Source organism: Mastigoproctus giganteus, chromosome 11, assembly GCF_048544385.1.
Source record: "Mastigoproctus giganteus isolate SK-2022 chromosome 11, ASM4854438v1, whole genome shotgun sequence".
NCBI lineage: Eukaryota > Metazoa > Arthropoda > Arachnida > Uropygi > Thelyphonidae > Mastigoproctus > Mastigoproctus giganteus.
In genome coordinates, this window is record NC_143585.1 from 132,427,221 (window position 1) to 132,450,385 (window position 23,165).

General features: G+C 38.4%; 1 protein-coding gene across 2 annotated transcripts in view; it reads right to left on the reverse strand.

Moving 5' to 3' along the window:
- Positions 1-14,188: 14,188 nt before the first annotated feature.
- LOC150078439 (uncharacterized) overlaps positions 14,189-23,165 on the reverse strand; it is a 308,908-nt gene continuing 299,931 nt past the window's right edge. For both annotated transcript variants that reach the window (XM_090384725.1, XM_090384724.1), the window contains exon 14: positions 14,189-15,600. In XM_090384725.1, coding sequence (XP_090240851.1) covers positions 15,427-15,600 — 174 coding nt within the window. In that variant the 3' untranslated portion in view covers positions 14,189-15,426. The remainder of the gene's footprint in view (positions 15,601-23,165) is intronic.

Below are 23,165 nucleotides of genomic sequence, written 5' to 3' on the forward strand. Positions count from 1 at the left end.
ATAATAATAGTCTTCTCTATTAGTGAAGCGTTACTTACTCACGGTAGTGCAATACCATGACAATTCCTGAAGGAAAAGAACAATATGAGATACAGAGAAAATGATGCTGCCCCATAGATAACTATTAAGAAACTACCATCGTAGTTTCTTAATAGTTATCTATGGTGTATCTACACCAATATTATAGAGTTATTAACATTAGTAGACACATATGATACACGAAAGTAAGGTTATACAGCATCACCAAAAAAAAAAAAAAAACTTCCCATCCACTTGCCCTAAGTTTTCCCAGTTCTTCCTTGAATTTATTTCAGCTATCAACTTCCACAACAGATGGAAGTTTGTTTCCCGCTGGCTAAAGGAAAATTTCAGCACATCTATTCGACAACTCTCTCCTCGATTTCAGTTTATAATCTAAGCAAGGGGAAGAATCTTATCAGTATTGAGCCTGCTCAAACCATTGAAGGCCTTAGATTCCTCAATCAGATCACTTTGCAAGTGCCTAGTCTCCAAATGCTGCCATTTGCAGAACTTAAGCCTTTCTTGGTAAGAGCCTTTGTTCTCCTCACTAACCTTGCCCTTCTGTACTTGTTCTAGCAGCTCTACATCTTTCCTAAAATGAGCTTCCAGACCTGTATGCAGTACTCAAGGTTGTGACCTGACCATTGCCTTATACAAAAGGATAATCACCTACTATCAAAATTCCTGAATATCATTGACAAAACCCCATGAGCTGCTCTGGCAGCCTCTCTGTACTGGTCAGAAAACTTAATAACTGACTGAAAAATTACCCCCAGGTCTTTTTCATTCTCTACCACCATGAGAATACAGTAAAAGAACACCTGGTTCCTGGGCAATGCGATGCTGTCCTCTTGCTAGTGGACGAACCCACGGCTTGGCAGGTATATAGGTACACTGCATTGACATAGACGGCAATTCGATATCAGAAGGATAAATGTAATGAGCTAACTGAATCTGAAAGAGGTATAATAGTGGGTCACTCTATCACGGAAGTGGTACAGAAATTTCACTATCCCAGCTTGACAGTATCGAGTGGCGGATGAACGTGGCCATTGATGTCTGTCTTGCATTGTTTCAGCCAACCGGAGACAGTGGCACAAATCACTGCCAACTTCAACGAGGGAGGTGCCAGAAACGAAGACACCAAGACAATCAGCCTCAATAGGTTATAGGAACCACAAACCCATCCGAGTTCCATTGCTAACACCTAACACAGATATATTTAAAGCAACACAGGACTCTACACCTCAACTGAGTGAAAGAACACTGACACTGGACCTTGGAGATGGTTCTCCTGGTCCAATGAGTCGTTTCCAGTTATTTCTTGTATCTGCCAGAAACTGCCCAAAGCTATGCACCCATAATGTCAACAAGAAACTATTCAGGCAGATGAACATGGTAATGGTCTGGGGCATGTTCAACTGGCAACGTTGGGACCTCTGGCAAATTTAGATGCATCTCTAAATGGTCCAGGACACATGTCCATCCTTGCAGACAATATGCATCCCTCCATGATCATTGCACACCCAACCCACAGGGCAATACACCTCCTCACAGAGCCATTGTGACTAGAACATGGTTCAAAGAGCATTCCGCCGATTTCATGATGGAACGACCTCCCCATTCACAGGACATGATTCCTGTGGACCATCTTTGGGATACTGTGGAAAGGTCCGTTTGAGATTTGGATCCTCCACCCAGGAATGCAACAGAATAATGGACAGCAGTGCAGCATGGATGGAAATACCTGTGGAATGCTTTTGTGAACAAGTGGGTTTAATGTCTCGTCATGTGACTGCCCATATCTGGGCGAAAGATGTGCCTACCCATTACTAGGTAGGTATCCCATAATTTCTGTCCACCCAGTGTAGTACCAGTTATTTTTCTATGGGGTTACTGCCACCCATATGGAGTACTTGGCATTTGTTAATGTTAAGCTTCCACTGCCACTGCCATTTCTCAGCCCATCTGCCCAACTTTTCTAGATCCTGTTGTAGTAGCATACTGCTATTAATAACCCTGTTAACCTTTGTATCATCTCCACATGGATGACTAATACATTACGTTGGGTGTGACATAAGCACTAGAAAAATGAGAATGAGTTTAGTGAGATAAGCACTGGGGAAAAAAAAAAAATTGAGGTGTGCATTGTACGCAAAATGACTATGATGAGTACATAACCTTCATATAATATGGTAGTTAGGGTCCTATAAAATCTCGTGCAGTGTGAAACCACATTATATGGGACTAAGAATCAGTACAAAAAGGGTTACATTCCAAAAGCTAACAAAAATACTTTTTTATTTTTAATAACTATCAGAAAGTTAACTTTTATTAAAAATAGTAATATCCAAATCCATCAATCTAAATACTGAGTGCTTTTTCCGTTTTCTCAATTAGTGCTCAGGGACGAGCTGTCATATTTTCAGAAATCAAACCCCCTGCAGCAAGTGTAGTTCTAATTTTGTTCATTTTTCTTTATGGTCGGATTGTTGCTTCATTTAAATTTAAACTTCTTGCAACGTATGATAGATACCTTTCCCCTTTTTTAAGACATTCCAAAACTTATCTTTGATTCTAGAGATAAGAGCATTATCGCTACGGATAGTAAAAAAAGAGCAGTGCTTTTTTTTACTATCCGTAGGCATAATTTATGGCTGGAAATTTATTCACAACAAAGAAATTATTCCAATACAAACAAATTTTAATAATATATACCCGAAAAAATTTATAAACGATCAAATAAAAATCAAAATAACCTTACAAAAACCATACGTAATTTGTTTATGGCAATAGCCTCAGGTTAAGAAGTTAACCAATGTATGGGTTAGTGCTATAGCATCGTGTTTATATGTAGCCAACTATTAAGTAGCTACAAAGTTGGCTACATTTAAGTATATCTCATATTGTGAATTCTTTCGCGAGTTGCCATGGTATAACACTACCTAGTAATGCTTCTCTAATAGGGAATACAGTTACTTTTTCTCTGCAGATACCACCACCCAGACAGCACTGTTTCAGAGCTTATTGGCTCTTCATTGGTGAGTGGGCAGGCACCCTGCTATTGTAATGACAACCCAGTTGCGAAGTATAACTCCACAATATGATAGATTATCTCTCTCATATTTTCTCTGTTAGAGGAGCGTTACTTATTCGGGGTTAGTGCAATTTCATGGTAACTCGTGAGTAGTTGATAGTCGGCTACGTATAAACATGACGCTATAGCACTAACCTATAAGCCTTACAAAAACCGTAAAATACACAAACTTTTATGGTCTCAAACAAGCACAAGTTCAATAACACTGGACCTAACACGGGGATTTCCCATTTTTTTTTTTTTTTTTTTTTTTTTGCACAACTACAAGCGAGTCAACAGCAGGGATTCACAAAAAGAATCGAAATGTTGAAAAATTACACCCAACGTAATAGTACGGTTTTTCCCCCACACAAAAGCTCAAAAATACAGCAGCATGTTAGAAAGGCAGCAATACTCTTAATCTGGTTATCTACATGCTTTAAGAATCTGCAGGTAAAAGTCCCACTGGGTGGTAGCGATCAGTGCACTAATTTGGAATTTAGACAACTAATGGTCAAGTGTAAAGGCTTTTGCTTTCTTATGGCTGACTACTCTATGCAGTTGATTTTACCAACAGCAAATTCTATATGGGAAGTAATCAAAGAAGCTACGAGGCTTTTCATACTAATGAAGAAATACTGTGAAAAGCTTAGCCCTAAATCGATGCCAGATGAAATATTCAGACACATGGCAGAGAAAAAAAGTGCCTGAAATGCATATAAGTTATCAGCTGATAGAGTAGATATAAATCAGTCTGTAATTAAGTCAGAAAGGAGGCTAGGCAAGGTAAGCAGATTATGAGAAATCTCTGGCAAATAAAAACAGCAAAGACTTCTATGCTTATAATAACAGTAGAAGGGGTTGAATCACATTGAGCAGCTTGATATCTATGGGTTAACTGTTGATGACCCTCCTCAGGCTGCAGAAAAATTGAATAGGTATTTTGTATCTTCACACCTGAGGAATTCTTTGGGAGAGGATGCCAGAAGTTTATCAAACTCTGATGAGTAGCTAAATGAATATGATTACTGAAAGGAAAGTCAAGGAGAAATTGTTGAAGTCAGACAGAAAAAAAGGCACCTGACAGTGAGCAGGCATGAGCTTATCATGCAAGCACCAGTTCCCTAGAAGATCTTCCACTTGTATTTAAACAGCACTGTGAAATTGCCAAAGGTCTATTTTATTAATATTTCTGGTTTCCTGTTTAACCATGCAAGGCAAATTTATAAAGAATAATGGTCTATGAATCAAAAAACAAGATCAAAACAAGTGATTGAGATTCTTGCTTTTTTTGAGCCTTGGAGAGGAGTTTTCCAGTGAGGACTGCCAGTTTCTGGGTCATACCATACATTCACAATTCCTCACAAGCATTGATGGAATAAACAAAGTTGGGGTCAACAGCATTGACAAAGATCCTGATATGCAAAAGCTTGGCTGGAACAAGTCACATTCTCAAATTTTGTGTTAAAATTGTCCTCTTAAGAAATACCAATTTCAGTAGAATCTATGGACTCTGATCAGATCACGAAAATAAGCTATGGATTTGTTGGTTTTTGAATCTGAAGGTGGTGAGATTTAGGATCATTCTGAAGAAACAACTAGCCTTCTTAAAATATTGTCTTTGAATAGCAGCTTCTCTGAAAGCTGTTTTAAACATTGTGCGTTTGTTGAACTTTTCCTTAATTTGACCCAAAATTTGCAGCTCATAAAACACCTATTCAGCATATGCTAATTTGGAATCACTATTACTATGATTAGATAAGTCAGAACTTCAAGATAAAAATTTAGTCGTACTATTTGATCATACTTTGTACATAATACTATGTAATTAAAAAAATACATATCATATATAAATTAAAAATAGAAACAGAAATTGAGCTCTTTGCTGTTGTTAGTTGTTCATTCTAGCAGCAAATCTCAAACAAAATATTTGAGGGGACGGCCAGGTGGTTTTTTTTTGGCATATGCTATATAGACTTGTTTCCTTAGATTATTTGCCACTACTATTAATGCTAAGTCTGTCAGGCAACCTTGCAGATCTGTTGATATACTATTTTTCCATTAAGTCCAAGTTAACTGTTCAAGCATCAGTTTTGCTATTTTTGAGTCAAGACTTATTGGACATGGAAACAGTTTAGCTGTAGAAGAGAATTCCAATGATATGAATGATAACAATGTTTCTTCATTCCACTAATGGTTGAAGCATTTGCAAAGTTCCACGTGAAAGTTCTGTAGTACATGGGAGCCTGTGTCCCCCCACCAGATGTACAGGGTGATCCAAAAGTCAGTAAACAATTAAAGAATCGGTATTTCAGTGAATTTTTGACGTATGGTAACGAGAATAGTGCAGAAATGCATAGAATTACGTGAGGTTTTTCCGAAAGAATGTCAGTTATTTCCAAGTATGTCCACCAGGTGGCACTTGATCTGTAACACCATAAAGCACCTCATTATAGTAAATGTTCAATGTGGTGGCCTTCGTTGTCAAGCACTGCCTGAAGACGAGTAACGTTATGGACAGCATTTATGGAGGTATCACTGATACTTGCCGTTGCATAGTCTTTTAGCATTGCCAATGATGTTGAGTGGTCTCTGTAAACCCGTGATTTCAGGTAGCCCCATAACCAAAAATTGCAGTCAGGTCTAGAAACCTTGGTGGCCATTCATGCTGAAAGTGATGGTTATCACTCAATTCTCTCCAAATGCTGAGAGTAACAGTTGTTTCACAGGATGAGATGATGCTTCATACTGCACGAATGTCACAACATCCAAAGCTTGCCTTTCCCCCAGGCTAAGTTTAACGCAGTTTCGTAACAGGTCAGCATAACACTGACCTATGACAGTGACAGTTTCAAAACCAGAGCCACCGAATTCCTGAAAGAAAAATGTACCTATAACAAAAGAAGAGGTGAATCTTCACACCGTTACTTTTGACTGATGCAATGAAGTTTCCGTGTAAGCTCGAGGGTTTTCCGTCGCCCAAATTCTGGAATTGGGTGTGTTTACAGAGTGCCATTGAGAGTGCAATGGGCTTCATCCGTCCACAAAACACTTGACAGCATTATGGTATGTTCAATTCACCGGACGAACCATAATGCATGTTTCCTGCTTTTCAAAATCGGGACACCTAAGTTCTTGAATTTTGTAGATATCTATGGAGGACTACTCTTAGTGCTCTCCACACACTCCCATATGGAATGCCAGTTCGACATGAAACTTCACAAGAGCTTGCTTCTCCACGTGATGATGATGCCATTAGAGTATCCACGTCTTCCACTACTGCAGCCGCAGTTGCAGCACATGATGATGGTCTTCCACTTCGTGGACGATCTTGTGTAACGCACCAGTTGTCTCAAATTTCTTAATCATCATCTTTAGTCCTGCAACAGTCATTGATCCTTTACCCCATTGCATGCCCTACAGCTGACGTAAAGATTGCAAAGCTGCAGATTCAGCATTAACATTTCACCAACAGTGCTTTATCCGGTAATGATAACACAACTGCTTAGCTTCTTTTCTTTCCCAAACCTTCACTAAACTGCTTAGCTGTTGTTTTTGCAGTGCCTTTATAGCAGACACTTGCGTGATGTCATTCACGGCACAGCGCCACCTGGTGAACACATTGGGAACTGATTTTGACATTCTTTTGGGAAAAAACCCACATAATTCTAGGCATTTCAGTGCTAATCTCGTTACCATACGACAAAAATTCACTAAAATACCAATTATTTAATTGTTTACTGACTTTTGGATCACCCTGTACTATGGTTTCTTTTCTCTGGTTTGGGGATTCAAGCTTGAAAAGCCTCCACCACTATTGATTGCTCAACTTCATTTTTGTGATGTTTATCAAAACTGCAGCTGTGAGCAAAGGTTGCCTAGGTCTTCCATTTGTGTTACCAAATGTATAGAAATCTGTCTGATCTGTGGATCCAATGAAATTCAAGAATTCAAGTCCATGTACACTATATTAGAATGGCTTCTTTCTAAGAATGACTGCAGGATAGACAAGAAAATTTGCTTTTAGGCAGAAACTGACTGCTGGAACAAAGCTTCTATTTGGTGTCGTGGAAGTGTGTAGTCTGAATAAATTTAAGATCTAGATAAATTATTAGAGAGGATGTACAGTTTTTTTCCCCCCATGCAAGTATAAGTTTTACTCCATCACTAGTAATATCAATCATGACCTGCTTATTTGCTACGCAGCAATAAATTTGAAGATTCTGTGCTTATGAGCACAGAATCTGTGAACAGGAATTGTTCACTATGGAATTTCTAGTCATTGCAAAAGATACCACACTTCTGGCATAATATACATTTTATATTAAAATACAGCCACATGATTGTTTACCAGTACAGTATTGCTCATAAATATTAGCTTACCTAACATCTTTATGTCTGGATAATCTATTAGATCAATTGAACTAGACTGCTGCCTTCTTCAGAAACGCCGTCAAAGTTTTATTCATAACAATGGCCCTGCTGTCTAGATGCCAAGATCATTTCCAAACATTCACCACAAATGATCTGAACTCAGTTTTGGTTTTTTATAACTTGACTGAACTTTATAACTTGATTCACTCACGCTCGGCATGGCTATGACGAATTGTTAAAATGCCAAGCATGATTTGGGATAATCTATCATTTCAAGCTTCCGTGTGCATTTTTGAATTTCCTAACAAAGGACTACTGGGCATCAGTTCTTTTTTTCTTTCATAATAGCCTCTGATGGCTTCTTACACTGAAACTGACAGAAAGAACCAATACTGCAAAAAATATATAGCTTCATCTATATCTTTATCAACATAAAAAAGTATTGGAAACTTATCCACAAAAAATTTAAAAATGATGCACTACCAATTCATGAAATTTGTGTTACCTCAGCATTTATATGAACATAATTTTTGAATGGTAACTTTTGCACCATACAGTCACATGCAGCCATAAAGTACTTCAAAACTTGGCAGCAGAAATGCCTACGTTAAGTCAGAATAATCCAAAAGGATGGTTCTGACTTAATCATGGGCATTTTCCTTTTGGTTTTAACCGCTATGATAATTTTCAAAATGGAAGTGGAAGATCTGAAAATTGTTGGTATAATAAATTTGTATATAACATTCTTCAACATATTTAGGAGTAATGACCTAAGTACATGGAGGTGAAGTATGCTAGATTGACGAACTACATTCAGATTTTCAAATACTGGCATAACATTTGAAAGAAACAAGCAAACTATTTTATCCAAGCCAGAAGAGAAAATACAACCATACAAAGAGAGAATACAAATAGACAAACTGATTTTGTGCACAAGTTAGGAAAACATGCCTAGAATTATCAGTTTGTTTGGCCTTTTTTGGACTGATTTCACTAGAGGCTTATAATTCCACAGTTCTTTTTCTTGGTAAGTTAATCAATTTGTCTTTCAAAACTTTTCGATCATGACCTGGATATGAATATTAGTCAGTCTCAAGTGACACCAACTCATTTTTGTATCCAGGTCATGATCCAAAAATGTCACCAGTGATTGCTTGTTATACTTTTCAAATTGGAAACTCTGAAAAGTGCTCATTGTTTTTGTCCATTTCTGCCCTATTCTTGCAACAGGTTTGTTTACGGCTGCCACTGTTTTACCAGTCTAGTTACACACTTTATCAAAGAGCCAATGTGCTTACACATGATTCAAAACCGAAGTAAAATGATTCAATTCACCGAAGTAAAATCTTTTTTACTTCGGTGGTATGCATCAGTAGAAACTGTTTAAATCTAGGTTTTTTTAGCACTTTTCTCTGTAGGGGTAAGTAGAAAATGTTTACTATTTATTCCTCAACTTTCACAGGAAGGAATGCAGCCCCCTTTTCAGCACACAATAAGATGACAAGGACAGCCTATTACCATTAGCTGCTCAGTTCCTCTTTTAATATACCCATGCTAATCCACTTTTTGGGCTTGCCATAACAGGTGCATTATCAATACTAACTGCAGATAGTTTTTTGAAGGAATCCTACATTTTCAAGTTGTTAAGAAGATGATGTACAATGCTGTTCCCTGCAGTCACCTACCAGTGCTGGCAACGAGGGCAAGTTGCTTATGATTTTCATTTCAAATAATCATCATAACGGGATATATTTGAGAATCATTTTGATTTTTCAAGTTAATTTTTAAGAGCCATCACTGCCTCTAAGGGGCTTAGAGGGGGAACAGGCATTCTGTGTGTTATCAGACACTAAGTCTAAAACACTGATGGATCCAATATCTTTCTATTTCAGATGATTTAGGAGAAGTCCACTTATGCACACCTTCTTGATGGTAAGCCCTATTACGTCATTTAGGTGGCAACAAACATGTAGAGTGGTTCTCTTCAAGATGCCTGGTCAGCATGAAGAGGAAAACACCAAAACCTCCAGCAAGACGAAACAAATGGCCCACAGTCCCCGGTGGCTTCCACTCTCCCTCTTACAGTGAGAGGATCAGAGTGGAAGCAGAGGGTGCTAAAAATCTCTGGGTACGACCAGGCTGCCATGCACGGAAACTGAACTTGGCCTGTTACAACGTAAGATTGCTCATTGGTGAAAACAGGACATTAGAGCTGGAAAAGGAATTAGAACAGAGAATTGGAATATTGGTTTGGCTGAAACAAAAAGAAGAAATGAATGGCTTATAAGTTTATTAAGTGAAAATCTGCTGGTGGCGTTGGCTTTCTGGTCCATAAAAATATAAAAAGCAACATTTTGGAATTCAAAACTACATCAAGGGTGTCAAGACTACTATTCAGGATTTCTAAGAGGTACAAGCTAAAGGTTATAATGATTTATGCATCAACATTGAGTCACGATGATGAAGAGGTTGAAAAAATGTACACCGAAATTGAGCCTTCTAAATGAGCAGAAAACCCAATACACTATCATTATTGGGGACTTCAATGCTATGGTTGGAAAGAGACAAAACAGTGCAGAAAGGGGAACTATAGGAAATTTGGAACTGGAGAAAGAAATGAAAGTGGTGAAAGACTGTGGAATTTGCAGAATCTCAAGGAATGTCAGTAATGAACATTTTTTTCAAGAAAAGGGTGAACCGAAAGTGGACATGGAAGAGCCCAAATGGATCTAATGAAATTGACTTCATCCTCACTAACAGAAGTATATCGCGAATGATGTTACTGTACTGAACAAGGTAAACATTGGACGGGATCATAGAAAGGTAAGATGCACACTTGATATAGATGTAAGAAAAGAAAGGAAAAAACTGACTTGAGTAAATAGTACAAAGGTCTCTGAGATAACAGAAGAGGAGAAAAGCAGTATGTACTGGAACTTAAGAACAAGTTTGAGCTTTTGCAGTCTGCTCAGGACCAAGATATCGACGAGGAATATTACAACTTCCTGAAAGTGATAAAGCCCAAGAAACCTAAAGGTAAAAAGAAATCCAAAGAAGAAAAAATTAGTTATGTTTGTTAGTTATTTGGGTTTTTAGGAGCATTAGCAACTAAGGCCATATTGCTCCGGGATATGCGGTGGTCATTCCCTGACCTTTCCGCATCCTCCGTATTTGGTGGTGACGGGCTCGAACCCCAGTCTAATCAAGAAGCGTGTGCTCCTTCCCACCTGGCTATGGAGGCGCCACCCAAAGAAGAAAAAATTAGTCAAGTAACACTTGTCATGATGAACCGAAGACAACAAATGAAGAGTAAGATAAACACTGACAAGGAGAAAATTGAGTATACTGAGTTATGCGCAGCCATTATTATTTGTACTTATAAATGGCAGAGAAGGCATAATTCAAATAGCAGAAGACTACTATAGAGAATTATACAAGGAGCAAGGGAATGATATTGATGATGGTATATCAAGCTTAATGTCCAAGTTTGCAGACGATACGAAGGTTGGCAGGGTTGTCAAGGACACTACTGACACTATGCTACTGCAACAGGATCTGGAAAGGTTGAGCAGATGGGCTGAGAGGTGGCAAATGAAGTTTAACATTGACAAATGTAAAGTACTACATATGGGAAACAGCAACCCCAGAGCAACATATCAACTCTGTGGTACTACACTGACAGTGGTAGAGAATGAAAGGGACCTGGGGGTGGTTGTGCATGTGTTGATATGAAGTTTTCTGACAGTGCAGACGGGCTGCAAGAGTAGAGTAGCTCATGGTGTATTGTCGATGATATATAGGAATTTTTCTAGCAGGGATAAGGAGGTGATTATTCCATTGTATACAAGTCTGGAGGCCTCATTTCAAGAAGGATGTACAGATGCTGGAACGAGTACAGAGAAGGGCAACAAGATTAGTGAATGGAACAAAGGGGTGCTCTTACGAAGAAAGAGCTTAAGTTTTGCAAATTACAGTGTCTGGAGACTAGGCACCGGCGAGGTGATCTGATAGAGGTGTATAAAGCCTTGAATGGTTTGAGCATGCTCAATGCTGATGGGATTCTTCCTCAGAATAATCACCTGAGAGGGCATAAATTCAAATTGAGAAAAGACAAATGTAGGATAGACGTGAGGAAATTTGCCTTTAGCCAGCGGGTGGTTGGTTGGTGGAATAGACTTCCATCCCTTGTCGTGGAAGTTGATAGCCTAAATAAGTTTAAGGCTCAGCTGGACAGGTATTTCGAACGAACAGAGGGGTGAAGTGGAAGTGGTTATTTTTTATTTATTTATTTATTATTTTTTTTGGATGATGGCGCATAAGCTTGCTTTCTTGCATAAAATGCCTCTACTAATGCTAATGGCAGCAGTGGGAAAGATGGAGTGCAAATCAGTAACACATACGACATACCCGATATCCTTCCAGATGAGGTAGAACATGCGTTGAAGAAAATGAAGAATCAGAAAGCCCTGGGGGAAGATGAAGTTACTGTAGAGTTGTTAAAATTGGGAGAAAGAGACATGACACAAAAACTGTCAAGGCTCTTCATAAAATGACAGAAATGGTGTGATTCCTAAGGAGTGGAATACTGCAATCAGTTTTTCTGCATAAGGAGACATATCAGAAACTGGAAATTATAGACCAATTAGCTTGTTATCCCACATCTACAAATCGTTCACAAGGGTCATTACTAACAAATTAGAAAGAATACTTGAGAATCAACCAAAAGAGCAAGCTGGCTTTAGGACAGGATTCTCAACTATGGATCACCTTATCCATAGTCACAGCTAATGGAGAAAGCAAATGAATATAAAACACCATTATGCCTGGCATTTGTGGATTATGAAAAGACATTTGATTCCATACAGCATAAGGCAAATGTTTTGAGCACTGGAAAGGCAAGGCATAGATATTATGATTTTGAAGAAAATATATGAGAATGCTACCTCCTTTATTAGACTAGACAAAGACAGTAGCTAATTTAAAATTGAGAAAGGAGTTCGACAAGGAGACACAATATCTCCGAAGTTGTTTACTGCTGCCCTTGAGGAAGCTTTCAGAAGATTAGACTGGTCGCAGAAAGGAGTCAATGTGAACGGAGAGTACCTAAACCATTTACAAGTTGCAGATGACATTGTGATCATAAGCGACAATCCCAAAGAATTAGAGGAAAATCTTAATCAGTTATGCAGAGTTAGTAAGGATTTTTGACTAAAGATGAATGTGGCTAAAACAAAAATAATGATGAAAAAGTATGCCACAGAAAGGGATATAAAGATTGAAGGAGCAGTAATTTAAAAGGTGGATTCATATGCTTATCTGGGACAAGTCATTAGCTATAATAATGATAAATGGCTGGAAGTCGAGAAGAATAAATTTTGGATGGATAGCATTCAGGAAATATAGTCACATACTGAGGAGTAATATCCCAATTTGTCTGAAATGTAAAATAATGAACCAATGTATACTCCCCACCATGACTTATGGAAGTGAAACTTGGGCATTCCCCAAAAGAATGGAAGAGGAAGCTGAGAACTACAGTGAAGAATGGAATAAATTATATTGGGAATCAGACTGTTAGATAAGAAGAGAAACACAATGATGACAGATGGACTAAGAAAATAACAGAATGGTACCCAAGAGGAGCTAGAAGAAAACCTGGAAGACAACAATGGGGATGGACAGATGAAATTTATGAGTTTGCAGGTAGTAAAAGGATAACCATTGCACAAAAACAAAAGGAACTGCAAAGTTGCTGGAGAGGCCTTCATCCTGCAGTGGATGAATGACTGCCTCTCCTTTCCCTATTTGTGCAATCTCTAAAAATGCTTGTTTTTGTTCTTGTTGAACTGCATTCTGGTTTTCCTCTTTTTTTTTTTTTTTCGTTATTGGGGAAAACATCTCTGAATGTGTCTGCAATCAGCTTCACAGGAAAATTATGTTCTATGGAAAAATTTTGCTAATAAGCTTTTGGCACATAACATTATGATCACTACAAAATGCAGCATGAATTTGATTTCTTTCTATGCACTGCATGAAGTAACATGTTTGAAGATAGATATAGCACAGAGAAACAGTGACCCTGGAAAGTCTTCCACAGCAGTGTGTGTGTGCAGTAACAGATGAAAAACAAAAACAGGTGAAGAGCAAGATCTCGAGAGACAAGTGCTTGTTGAGTAAAGCGTGCAATGTGAACATAATGCTGTGCAAACAACATTATAAAATACTATGGAGATGTGCACTGATTAAGCAAGATTTGAATACTGAAGAGTGCTTTTCTTTGACAGTGATCTTAGAAGTCCAACTTGCGATGATTTGAACGCACCTTGGAGTGTGGCCAAACAAAAGCCATCTAAAAGAAGCAACAAAAAAAGATAGAATCTGTTGTCCCCATCTTTTGTTATACCTTGTCATTTGTTTAGTTCAATAAGATACAGCAGTGATTTGGTGACAAAGTGGATGTCATGTCAAAATGGTGTATTTTAACTTAATGCATTTAAACTTACAAAAACTAAGTCTCTTGAACTTTATCAGACTGGATTTCAGTATTGCAGAGACTATTTTGAAGATTAGTGTAAACAAATGATAGAAATTTTGAACTGTGAATTTATTTCAGAAGTTATGCACCAGGAGGTATTATGTTCAGTTTAAATCTCTATCAGACAAAGATTTCTTCTGCTGTTTATAGTGTCACTACTGTTTAAATAAAAAGGCTTGAAATAAATAAAGCTCTCTCTTTATTCATCTTCTTTGTAGGGGGAAGCAAACTCCATTCATTGACCATGCTGTACATAGTAGATACTGTGAGAAACTATCTATAATTAACTTAGAAATCAATATAATTTATTTCATAATAAGTTCAATGTTAATAAATTATATTTAAAAATAGATAAATTTCTACAGAATACACAAAACATATAAGAAAAGGATTTTTCATATAGCAAAATGGCTCAGATTTTTTCAATTTGTGCTATGCAAGCCTTGAATCAGTTGAATCGTACTTTAGTATGACTGTATTCTGCAAGACTGTAGAAATTTTTAATGTGTTAAATTTTGCCTTACAAAGCTAAACAAATTTAAAAGAACTAAATTGTTATTTCCTACTTCTACTAAATGAACGCTAATGCCTTTCTTTTGACTAGAATAGCACTTAAAAGGTGGAGGGAAATCTAAAAAATCTCACAAATATCTGCTGTATAGCTCCCCCTTTCATATGAGAGAACTCTGGGATCATGTTTTGTTGTTTTGTGCCTAGAATGTTTTTCCATAGTAGAGTGCTTTTTTTTTTTTTTTTAAATTACATTGGCTTTTAGGGCTCTATCATTTTGCTGTAGCACATGATGAACTATGGAAAGTTTGCATATCTAGACTTTCATCAAAGGTAACTCAAACACGATCCCACAAAAGGTTACCCTTGGTCGCTCTGCCGCTAGTACTTTTCAGTGCACTAACCTATCTCAGGCAAAAACCTGTCGCTGTCTTGTTTCACATATTCATGTGCTTAGAAGCACTCACCGAAATGTGTAAATCAAAAGAATGGCATCTGGTCAGATTTTGAGACTAGCTAGTTGTGATTCAAGGAAAACATCATATCCACTATCAACTTCATATTTAAAAAATAAAAGTTGTACTCCAGTTACTAAGGACTGTTCAAAAAATTTAAATTATGATTAGAAAGGAATTCAACAGTAACATGAGGGCAATGCATTTTCATAAGAAAAACAAGTGGCAATCTCACTTTTATAATAACATAACATAAGCTACCACTGATTTTAAGACAATACACACTTGCACTACAAACAGAAAAATCGATGACTAGGAATAGAAAAGAGGTAATAGTGAGAAACTGTGCAGCTCAATGAACAAAACAGGGATGTTCAAATATAGCCTAAAATTCTAGATGACAAATCATTTAATGTTAGTAATGATGTGTATGTATGTGAGGCTTAACAGCTTTCCTAAGAGTCATCTAGTAATTCCTGCATCATGTCACATTCTGACCAACTAACAGACATGGCTGGCAAATTTATCTTTTCTGAACTGCGACCTGACATTGACTTTCCCTTTCTTCTCTTTGGCCGAAGGGGTTTTCCTATAACAGTGGGTCTGGGACTTGCTTTAGGTTCCACTTCCTATGTATATAGAGATAGTAAAAAATAAATAAATAAAAAACCCACATATGTTACTATGTAATATATATAAATTGCCTAAAAACAAAATGTATCATAAATGGAATTATTATAATCAAATCACATGCTTAGATTATTCCTTTGAATTGACAAGTTGTTCATCAATTATAAAATTTGTTTAGCAGATGTATATTAAAGCAAATTACTCGTATTACTGTTATTTGCATATACAGTACACAACACTGAAAAAAAAAACAGTATCTAGACAGTTTGAGAAAAATAAACCATACCCATCATCTGCTAAGCTATACCGGAGATGGAGTCGAGACATATAGCTCAGTGACTTCCAATGGGAAGTCATCATAGTACCATATTAGAAATCAATCTGTACATGCCATGAGTCCAAAAATAACTCAACACCCATTTCCTCCCATAAGTGGATGGTAAGTGCAACTTCCTTTTTTCAGGCCAAAATGTGTGTGAGAGAGAATGTTATTAAGAATATGGTTCACTCGTGCCACCTGAAAATAACTACGTTAGTTAGTATTAGCGTGCAAGGGAAGGGGGTGGCATGTTATAGCCTTTGTACCTTATGCACTACTAAAATAAACCAACTAGTAGTGGCATATAATGTAAGGTAGTTAGATGTGGCATCAGCTTTAAAAAAAAAAAAAAAAAAAAAAAACAGCAGCACATTTTTCCCATCCTTTCTGATAATTTAGCTTATCTTTCTTAATCATTCAAACTACTACAATGATCAATAACTCTTTCATTAAAATCAAAGTTTTGCACATCTATAGGCCTCTGTAGTCGAGTGGTCAGGAGCGGGAGTGCAGTAGCAGACGCTCCTTGAGTAGACCGGGGTTCAAGCCCCTGATTGCTAAATGTGGTCGATCTTCCAACCAACACTGGACCAGTGTGGCAGATTATGGTCCATTTCCCTCAACATGGACCATATGGATGGAAGCAGGAGGCTTCCATCCTGCAGTGGGTTGATAATGGCTGCAGTTTACTTTTACCTTTTATCTTGCAACCATCCATTTTGATTTAAATTCATGTTCCCTTATGTGCAGTGATAAAGGGTAAGGATGCCACCAGTTTACCCAATCCATTGTCTTAAAGACTTCAATTAGGTCTCCTTGTTTCCAAGTGCTACAATTTGCAGAAGTAGTCTTTAAGGGTTGTTGTTGTTTAGCTTAACGACACAAGGGCTACTGAGGCCAAATTGTGTCTGCTCATAGTTTTAGTCGAAATATACCGCTGTAGATGTTAAATTAAATACTCCTATATAGGCCAATACATTTTAAATAGATTACAAGTTCTTATATGTTTGCTTCATTTCCCAGGATGAGTTAAATCATGTGAGAGGTTCAACCTAGAGACCGACTGAAAAGTGTTTGACCGTATGGTTGAATATAAGGGACAATCAAAGAGGAAATACCTAACAGTAAGTTGACTATCACAGGATGAACACTGGGGTGAATCTTCTCCCAGTAGCAGGAACAGATAGGTATGATGAGTGTGTCCAATTCTCAGTCTTGCCAGTACCACTTCTTCTCGTCTGTTTTGTAGAAATCTTGAGAGCCACAGCTTTGGTTCTTGCTTTATCTAGTAAAGTTTATTGTTGGTGTTACTTTTCCAGATCTGTGACCAGTTGTCGTAACTTGCTTTGCAAATAACAGGTTTATAATCAGTGTAAGGAACCTGAGGATGTTCTAGGACAGCTGGTTGAGGATGTTTAGCTACGAGGTCCGCACTTTCATTTCCCGGAATACCAGAATGGCCGGGATCCAGCAAAAACTGATTGATTGATTGGACACACTGCAGGAAAATAGCTGAGAATGAATGTGTTTCAAGGTAGGATGAGAAGATGAGAAATTCGTCCTTATGGCAGAAACAGCACTGAGCGAGTCAGTATAAATTATGGTAGGTGAGATGGAAAGTTCAAAAATTTTACTAAGTGCTAATTTGATGGCATATAATTCGGCTGTGAAGATGCTGCAGGTAGTGAGGCAGTAACCGTTAGAGAAGGAAAAACTGCAGCAGCACCAACCGTACTGGGTGTTTTGGATCCGTCAGTATAGACTTTACAGGCATGTGAGTTCAGAGTAGTGTGAGCTAAGTGCAACTGCCTGATATTAAACGAAGGTACAGTATTCTTTCTCCACTCCAGAAAAAATGTATCATGGGAGGGAGAAACGTGTGTCCAAGGTGGAACAGGTGCAGTTGTGTCCTGAAAAATATCGCTTAAATTGATATGCCAACTCTGAGAAAGCTCTTTAATCCTGAGTGAAGCGGGTCTGTTTTCATTTGGCTTGCTGTCATATAACAAATCCTACTGAGCATTATAAAGATATTCCCAACTGGGGTGAGATGGAAGACTCTGGATCTTAGCAGTGTAGTGGGGCAGTAATGATTTCCTACGAAGATGTAATGGAGGATCATGTGCTTCGATATAAAGACTCTGGATTGGAGAAGTCCTAAAAGTGCCCAACGCAGTCCTGAGAGCATTGTGCTGGACAATATTCAGACGTTGTAAAGTAGTGCTCCTGGCAGAGGCACCTCGGTAGCTAGGTGGGAAGGAGCAGAAGTGCGTAGCACATGCTTCTTGATTAGACCGGGGTTCGAGCCCGTCACCACCAAATACGGAAGATGCGGAAAGGTCAGGAAATGACCACCGCATATCCCGGAGCAATATGGCCTTGGTTGCTAATGCTCCTAAAAAAAACAAAACAAACAACAACAGCTCCTGGCAGAGTCATAGACTGGACAACAATAATCTAGCCGTGAACGGATTAAAGTTCTATAAAGATGCAGTAGAGTATACCGATCAGCGCCCCATGACATAGCCAAGACTGATCGCAGTATATTCAGATGCTTCAGACATGTATTTCTTAAATGAGAGATGTGAGCTTGGAAGTTCAGCTTGCTATCTAATATCACTCCAAGGAATTTAACGGTACTTACAAGCGAGATTGGAATATTGTTTATTTGTACTTCCGGATCGGGATGGAGAGCTCATTTCTTGCAAAAGTGGGTGAGAGTGCATTTCTTTTCTGATAGTCTGTAGCCATTCCGTGAAGTCCACGATTGTATTTTGGTAATGGCAAGTTGGAGCTGTCGTTCGATGGTGTTCATACTTTGAGACTGACAAGAAATTGTAAGGTCATCTGCGTACGTGTAAGTTTCAACAGTTTTTGGGATATCTCGTTTTATGCTGCTAACTCGGATTGAAAATAGTGTTGGGCTAAGTATCGATCCCTGCGGGACTCCTTCTTCCTGAATGTGAGATGCAGAGAGTACATTTTTATATCGGACCTGAAAAGAACGCAATTGCAGAAAATTTTAAATTATTTTCGGCAAATGGCCCCTAAACCCCAAGTGGTAAAGGTCCATAATAATCCCATGATGCCATGTAGTGTCAAATGCCTTTTCAAGATCTAGGTTGACCATGACTAGATGTTGTTTCATGACAAAGGCATTGCGGATATGAGATTCGACTTTGATAAGCACGTCAGCATTGATCTATTCTGAAAGCCATAGTGATGATCTGGAAGGAGATTTTGTGACTCCAGGATGTAAGTAAGCCTAGTGTGAACCATTCTTTCGAAAATTTTACCCAGGCAGCTCGTAAGAGATATTGGCCTATAGTTTTCAACACAGGAATGATCTTTTCCTGGTTTTGGTAAGGCAATAATGAAAGAATGACGCCAGGAAGAAGGATAGGCATTTTTGGAGAATATCCAATTATAACAGATTAACACGGTACTCAAATCTTCTTCAATTAAATGCTTCAGCATAATGTAATGAACTCCATCTGGGCCTGCAGCACTGTTTGAAGATCTGTTTAATGATTCTTGAAGTTCTATGAATGTAAAGGGCTGGTTGTACGGGAAAGAGCGGTGCGTGAAAAAGTTGATTTTATATCGTTCTGCACTAGCTTTGATGTTCTGAAATGTGGACCCATAGGAGGCAGAAGCAGAGATTGTAGCAAATGATTCAGCAAGTACAACTTCTTCAGCTGTAGATAGGTCTTTCCCTTTCCAATGAAGAATTGGAGAGGGCATACGAGTGAATTTCCCATTTAGTGACTGTATTCTTTTCCAGATGAGGCGTGTGTTGGTGTCTTTTGTGATTGTTGAGGCAAAAGTGATCCACGAGTCTCGTTTCGCTTTACATCTAATTTGTCTTACTTTTGCTTTAAGCCTTTTATAAGCAATGAGGTTATTAGTGGTGGGATTCTTACAGAAATTATTCCAAGCTCGGTTTTTTCCCTGTTTGGCAGTGAAGCAATCTGCATTCCACCAGTGATTTTGGTGATTGCGATATGTCTTGGATTTTGGAATGTAGGTATTTGCTGCAGTCAGAATCTGATTGGTGATGTAAGTATTTACATCATCAATAAGTTCTTTTTTAACATAAAATCTGTCTAGAAGTATTTGAGCAGAATAGCCATTCCAGTTCGCCTTTTTTAAACTTTCAAGAGGATCGTTGATCAGGATTTGGTGTTACTCCTGTTTGTAAGGAGCAAATGATCGGAAAGTGATCACTGTTAAAAGGATCGGTTAACACAGACCATGTCATGATTGGAGAGATGGAAGGTGAGCAAACTGACAAGTCAATTTGAGAAGTAGATCCTGTAGGTAGGAGATCCAGAGCTTAATTAATTTAGGTCATTATTATTTATAAATTCCTCAATCAACTTGCCTCTTCTGTCCATTGTAGCTGATCCCCACAATGTATGGTGCCCATTAAAGTCACCGAAAAGACAAATTGGAGTTGGAAGTTGTGCAATGAGGTTGTGAAGTTCTGATAAGGCAAGTGATAAAGATGGTGGAATATAAATCGAAACAATGGTAACTGAAATACCAACTGCAATCCGAGCTGCCACAGCTTCTAGGGTGGTTCTTAATTGGATCGGTCTGGATGGTATGTTAGTATTTACAAGAATGGCTCCTCCACGGGCAGGAGACTCTGGGCTTCTATCTCGTCTGTATATCATAAAATTTGAGAATTTCGGCGAAACTTGGGGTGCAAGAATGTTTCCTGTAGGCATATACCTATGGGATTAAACTGAGAGATTAAATCTCTTAAGTCATCAGAGTGGCTGCTTAGTCCTCTACAATTCCACTGTATGATGTTAGGCATTATTTTGGTTTGGCTGAAGATGATTCATCTGACTGTTTTTTGTATGCAGGGCATTTTTTTCGGTCCTTTTTTTTGGGAATAAGGGGCGTCCAGTATCCATAGTGTCATCGGCAAGGAATTCTAGGATAGGTTCTTCATAATTTTGGTGTATATCCACTTCCATAGTGTTGGTTGGTAGATCAGTTTCCTTACAGTCTTTATTAGGTTTCAATCTTTCTGTGTCATTTGAGACTGTCACAGTATCAGTTGGGATACTAATTGGGGTGTTGGTGGCATTGCTGGTTTTAATTTTAGAATTTTCTTTTCCAGTGGTTGATAAGGTTGCTTTAACCCAATTAATTATCGAGACATTGGGCGGTATTGACACATCTGTTTGAATTGCAGTTGTATGAAAACTTCTGGTTCGAGAGGCATATGATGGACTTGGCATGGTCAACATTATTTGTCTATGTGCCTCAGGATATGTGACTTTATGTTCTACTTTGTATTTTTGGATTGTCCTACCTGTTTTCCACATCTCACATGATTTAGAAAAGGCGGGGAGATTGCCTTTGCAGTTGGGGCAAATGGGAATTGCGGCTGGACAATCTGCCTATGTATGATCTTTTGCTCCACAAATAGGACAGATGGCGTCACCTCTGCATGCCTGCTGTGAATGGCCATATTTCTGGTATTTAAAACAGCGAAGAGGATTCGGGATGTATGGACGAATTCGGCAGTTTAAATATCCAGCTTTTACTGAGGATGGCAAATCAGGAGTACTAAAAGTTAAAATGATGGAATGAGTTGGAATGAGATTTCCATCTTTTTTTGTCATAATTCTTTTAGCAGCGATTACCTTTTGATGGCTAAGTTCTTGGACTAATTCCTCCTCAGACACTGTAATTAAGTCCCATTCTGTGATGACTCCTTTAGATGAATTTAAAGTATTGTGAGGAGTAACAGACACTGGCAATCCACCAAATGTAGTAGTCTTTAATAGCCACTCAGAATGTTTGGATGTGGCTGTTTCAACCAGGAGATCTCCTGATTGTAGTCGCTTCACCATTTTTGGTGATCCTGCAAAAGATTCTAGATATCTTTGAATAATAAATGGTGATAACTTGCCCACGGGCTACGTAGAAAGAGAGTGTATCGCCAGAAAATTAGGGATGTCTGGACGCTGTGCTTCAGTTCGAAGCCTTTTTGGTTGATTAGTATTTTCATGACAGGATTCTTGTCTTGAGCTTTAAGGCTCTAAGGGTGGAAAATTGTTTGAATCCATGATAGCTCCTTTTGGCCCTAGGGATTTATCTTTACCACCCAGGTTACCGGCCCCGCCACGGGGAGGCAGGAGCAGTGCCACAAGGTGATCAAGCAGCTGAGTTAGTAAGTTAGTACTAATGGAAAAAAACAGAAAGGTGGTTTTCCTTTCTGGGCTTCTGCCTACTTCTTGTAGTGCGAGAGAGCTACTATGCTATAGAAATCAAGAAAACGGTGTTTAAAACTAAAAAATAGAAACTGTTCGCTTAAATGTTCTCTGTAGAAAACGCTTTGGAAAACGCACTAGAATCGCTTGGCCATGGAACGCTTGGCACCCGGGGCCAGTCTTTCAGGGTAAGAGTACCCTATTGCTTCTGAGTCATCATGTTGTCCTTCTCTACACCCCTTCTAACAGATCCAAATCCTTCCTAAAATGAAGACCTGTATGCAAGACACACCCAAATCATTTCATTATACAATGAAACAGCTCTTTCACTCTGATGGCAAAGTTCCTGTATATCAGTGACTGTGTTAACAGTCAGTCTGCACTGCTCAGAGAACTTCACGTTGAACTATATAATTACTCCTAAGTCTTTTTCACTCTACATTACTTTGGATGTGGTGGCACCCAATTGGTATGTTATTCTGGGGGTTACTCTACCCAAATGCAACACTTTGCATTTGAATTAAACCTAAACTGTCATTTCTCAGTCAGACTGTCTACTTTCTCTAGGTCTTGCTATAATGGTACATTCTGATTCCTGTCCTAAATTGTCCTACCAACCTTTGTATGATCAAAGAACTTAGACACTAAACTTGACATACCTTCATTAATGTTTTTAATAAAGGAAAACAGCAGGGAGGCCTGGCACTGAACCCTGAGAGACTCCACTAATGTCTCCATTACTAACCACACTCTCTCTCCTGCAACTGAACCATCCTTTTATCCATGACAGTAATGTGTCCATTATGCCACACTGCTCCAATGGCATGTGAAACAGCACCAAAAATTATCTGAAAGCTAAGTATGTGATGTCAAAATTATTTTTTGTATCCAATTCCTCTGTGCCTAGTCATAGTAATCAGATTGGTTCACATCCCCAAATACAAAGATGTATGCTTGCTTTCTTCGTTTGCTGTTTGTTTTTATATAATTAGATAGATTCTACCAGCCGCTT